The following is a 4,306-nucleotide window of genomic DNA, read 5'->3' on the forward strand; positions in this document are numbered from 1 at the left end:
GGAGGGTCAGTGCTGAGGGAGTGGGCACTGTCGGAGGGTCAGTGCTGAGGGAGTGGGCACTGTCGGAGGGTCAGTGCTGAGGGAGTGGGCACTGTCGGAGGGTCAGTGCTGAGGGAGTGGGCACTGTCGGAGGGTCAGGTGCTGAGGGAGTGGGCACTGTCGGAGGGTCAGTGCTGAGGGAGTGGGCACTGTCGGAGGGTCAGTGCTGAGGGAGTGGGTACTGTCGGAGGGTCAGTGCTGAGGGAGTGGGCACTGTCGGAGGGTCAGTGCTGAGGGAGTGGGTACTGTCGGAGGGTCAGTGCTGAGGGAGTGGGCACTGTCCGAGGGTCAGTGCTGAGGGAGTGGGCACTGTCGGAGGGTCAGTGCTGAGGGAGTGGGCACTGTCAGAGGGTCAGTGCTGAGGGAGTGGGCACTGTCGGAGGGTCAGTGCTGAGAGAGTGGGCACTGTCAGAGGGTCAGTGCTGAGGGAGTGGGCACTGTCGGAGGGTCAGTGCTGAGGGAGTGGGCACTGTCGGAGGGTCAGTGCTGAGGGAGTGGGCACTGTCGGAGGGTCAGTGCTGAGGGAGTGGGCCCTGTCAGAGGGTCAGTGCTGAGGGAGTGGGCACTGTCGGAGGGTCAGTGCTGAGGGAGTGGGCACTGTCGGAGGGTCAGTGCTGAGGGAGTGGGCACTGTCAGAGGGTCAGTGCTGAGGGAGTGGGCACTGTCGGAGGGTCAGTGCTGAGAGAGTGGGCACTGTCAGAGGGTCAGTGCTGAGAGGAGTGGGCACTGTCAGAGGGTCAGTGCTGAGGGAGTGGGCACTGTCGGAGGGTCAGTGCTGAGGGAGTGGGCACTGTCGGAGGGTCAGTGCTGAGGGAGTGGGCACTGTCGGAGGGTCAGTGCTGAGGGAGTGGGCACTGTCGGAGGGTCAGTGCTGAGGGAGTGGGCACTGTCGGAGGGTCAGTGCTGAGGGAGTGGGCACTGTCGGAGGGTCAGTGCTGAGGGAGTGCGCACTGTCGGAGGGTCAGTGCTGAGGGAGTGGGCACTGTCGGAGGGTCAGTGCTGAGGGAGTGGGCACTGTCGGAGGGTCAGTGCTGAGGGAGTGGGCACTGTCGGAGGGTCAGTGCTGAGGAGTGGGCACTGTCGGAGGGTCAGTGCTGAGGGAGTGGGCACTGTCGGAGGGTCAGTGCTGAGGGAGTGGGCACTGTCGGAGGGTCAGTGCTGGGGGAGTGGGCACTGTCGGAGGGTCAGTGCTGAGGGAGTGGGCACTGTCGGAGGGTCAGTGCTGAGGGAGTGGGCACTGTCGGAGGGTCAGTGCTGAGGGAGTGGGCACTGTCGGAGGGTCAGTGCTGAGGGAGTGGGCACTGTTGGAGGGTCAGTGCTGAGGGTGGGCACTGTTGGAGGGTCAGTGCTGAGGGAGTGCCGCACTGTCGGAGGGTCAGTGCTGAGGGAGTGCCGCACTGTCGGAGGGTCAGTGCTGAGGGAGTGGGCACTGTCGGAGGGTCAGTGCTGAGGGAGTGGGCACTGTCAGAGGGTCAGTGCTGAGGGAGTGGGCACTGTCGGAGGGTCAGTGCTGAGGGAGTGGGCACTGTCGGAGGGTCAGTGCTGAGGGAGTGGGCACTGTCAGAGGGTCAGTGCTGAGGGAGTGGGCACTGTCAGAGGGTCAGTGCTGAGGGAGTGGGCACTGTCGGAGGGTCAGTGCTGAGGGAGTGGGCACTCTCGGAGGGTCACTGCTGAGGGAGTGCCGCACTGTCGGAGGGTCAGTGCTGAGGGAGTGGGCACTGTCGGAGGGTCAGTGCTGAGGGAGTGGGCACTGTCGGAGGGTCAGTGCTGAGGGAGTGGGCACGGTCGGAGGGTCAGTGCTGAGGGACGTGGGCACTGTCGGAGGGTCAGTGCTGAAGGAGTGGGCACTGTCGGAGGGTCAGTGCTGAGGGAGTGGGCACTGTCGGAGGGTCAGTGCTGAGGGAGTGGGCCCTGTCGGAGGGGTCAGTGCTGAGGGAGTGCCGCACTGTCGGAGGTAAGTGCTGAGGGAGTGGGCACTGTTGAGGGTCAGTGCTGAGGGAGTGGGCACTGTCGGAGGGTCAGTGCTGAGGGAGTGGGCACTGTCGGAGGGTCAGTGCTGAGGGAGTGGGCACTGTCGGAGGGTCAGTTGCTGAGGGAGTGGGCACTGTCGGAGGGGTCAGTGCTGAGGGAGTGGGCACTGTCGGAGGGTCAGTGCTGAGGGAGTGGGCACTGTCGGAGGGTCAAGTGCTGAGGGAGTGGGGCACTGTCGGAGGGTCAGTGCTGAGGAAGTGGGCCCTGTCGGAGGGTCAGTGCTGAGGGAGTGGGCACTGTCAGAGGGTCAGTGCTGAGGGAGTGGGCACTGTCGGAGGGTCAGTGCTGAGGGAGTGGGCACTGTCGGAGGGTCAGTGCTGAGGGAGTGGGCACTGTCGGAGGGTCAGTGCTGAGGGGGCTCACTGTACCCCCTCCCCTTCCCCCACAGGTCACTGACGTGACTCCGCCCCACTGCACCGTCCTGAGTCACGAGGGCTTGTCCCCCGGTGGGACACTGGTGGTGGACACTGTGACCAGTGGAACTGGACGCTGGTGGCCGGGATCGTGGAGGAAAGGTCGGAGGTCGTGACCCTCTTCGCCCGCGATGGAAGCCGTCCCCTCGGCCGTCGCCAGGTGACCGTTACCCCCGGCAACGTGACCCGCGTCAACTACACCTCCTCCTGCTGCTCCCCTTCTGTCAGTCTGTGGGCCGTGGATCCGACCGGGAACGCCGGGAGATGTTCGTATCCGTCCCGGAGCGCCTCCCGAGCCTCCACCCTCACTCTCAGCTCCCTCTCCCTGTCGGCTGTCTGCCTCTCCCTGTTGCTGCTTCACCTCTGACCTCTCGGGGGTTGGGGGATGGGGGTGGCGGGGGGGGTGTGGGGTAGCGGGGTGCAGGGTTTAACCCCTGGCGAAGGGGGGTGAGCTGTGGGTCTGCGATGCCGTCCCGATTTATCTCCCCGTTCTGCGTTGCCCCGGCTGACACTCCCCAGCTTTCTCAGCTTCCCTTCTCGGCCTGTGGCGCTACAGCAAGGCAGTGGGTCTGAGGAGGTTGCCCCTGCTCCTGGAATTGGATGGGTCTGGTTGTTGTTGCTTGGCTGGAGCGAACGCTTACTCCCCGGGAGCGAGCTCTTTCACCAGCCAGTGGAAGGTGTTTCCCAAGTGTTGAGGGCTCCTGCTGTCTGACTGGACTCTGTTTTGTTCTGTCAAGGGGTTTTCTTGGAACATATTAAAGGTGTGAAGAGACAGTTGTTGGAGATGATTTGGATCCCCCCCCCCCCCCCTCCTTCATCTCGTACGCCCTCTCCCCTCGTACGGGAACCAGCACCTCACCTGGACCCCCCCCCACACCCACCGTTTCTCGGTTAGTGAGGGGAGAGAGGGAGAGACAGGGAGGAGTGAGAGAGGGAGGGGAGAGAGAGGGGGAGAAGGAGAGAGAGAGGGAGAGAGAGGGGGGAGAGGGAGAGAGAGAGAGAGGGAGAGGGAGAGAGAGGGGGAGAAGGAGAGGGAGGGAGAGAGAGAGAGGGGAGAGGGAGAGAGGGGAGAGGGAGAGGGAGAGAGAGAGGGAGAAGGAAAGAGAGGGAAAGAGAGAGGGGAGAGGGAGAGAGAGAGAGGGAGGAGGAGAGGGGGAGAGAGGGAGAGGGAGGGAGAGGGGGAGAAGGAGAGGGAGGGAGAGAGAGGGGAGAGGGGGAGAGAGAGAGGGAGGGGACAGGGAGAGAGGGGAGTGGGAGAGGGAGGGGGGAGAAGGAGAGAGAGGGAGAGAGAGAGGGAGGAGGAGAGGGGGAGAGAGTGACGGAAAAGAGGAGAGGGAGAGGGGGAGAAGTAGAGAGAGGGGGTAGATAGAGGGGGAGAAGGAGAGAGAGGGAGAGAGGGGGAAGAGAGCGGGGAGAGAGATTGGGAGAGGAAGAGAGAGGGGGTGAGGGAGAGATGGTGGGGAGAGAGAGAGGGGGGTGAGGGGGAGAGGGAGGCTGGGGGAGGACGGAGAGGGAGAGGGGTATAAGCCAGTGGTGTTGTTGCTGGCTCTGTAATTCCGAGACCCCGGTGATGTTGTCGAGATCAGAGTTTCCAGACCCCCACCCCCAACCCCCGTATATTTGAATAGATATGAGCATTAAGGCCAGTCTGTCAGACAGACTCCTTGTGGTTAGTGCTGACAGTCTGGGAAGGAAATCGACCTTTCCCACCCTCTTATAGATCAGAGAGTGTGGTGCTGGAAAAACACAGCAGGTCAGGCAGCATCCGAGGAGCAGGGAAATCAACATTTCGGGCAAAAGCCCTTCATCAGGAATACAGGCTG

At 63.3% G+C, this 4,306-nt stretch overlaps 1 protein-coding gene across 1 annotated transcript in view; it reads left to right on the plus strand.

Moving 5' to 3' along the window:
- Window positions 1-2,869, plus strand: part of LOC140458742 (von Willebrand factor A domain-containing protein 7-like) — a 153,598-nt gene extending 150,729 nt beyond the window's left edge. Inside the window, exon 9 of the mRNA XM_072553400.1 lies at window positions 2,459-2,869. Coding sequence (XP_072409501.1) covers window positions 2,459-2,599 — 141 coding nt within the window. The 3' untranslated portion in view covers window positions 2,600-2,869. The remainder of the gene's footprint in view (window positions 1-2,458) is intronic.
- Window positions 2,870-4,306: the final 1,437 nt, after the last annotated feature.

This window comes from Chiloscyllium punctatum, chromosome 34, assembly GCF_047496795.1.
Source record: "Chiloscyllium punctatum isolate Juve2018m chromosome 34, sChiPun1.3, whole genome shotgun sequence".
Classification (NCBI taxonomy): Eukaryota; Metazoa; Chordata; class Chondrichthyes; order Orectolobiformes; family Hemiscylliidae; genus Chiloscyllium; species Chiloscyllium punctatum.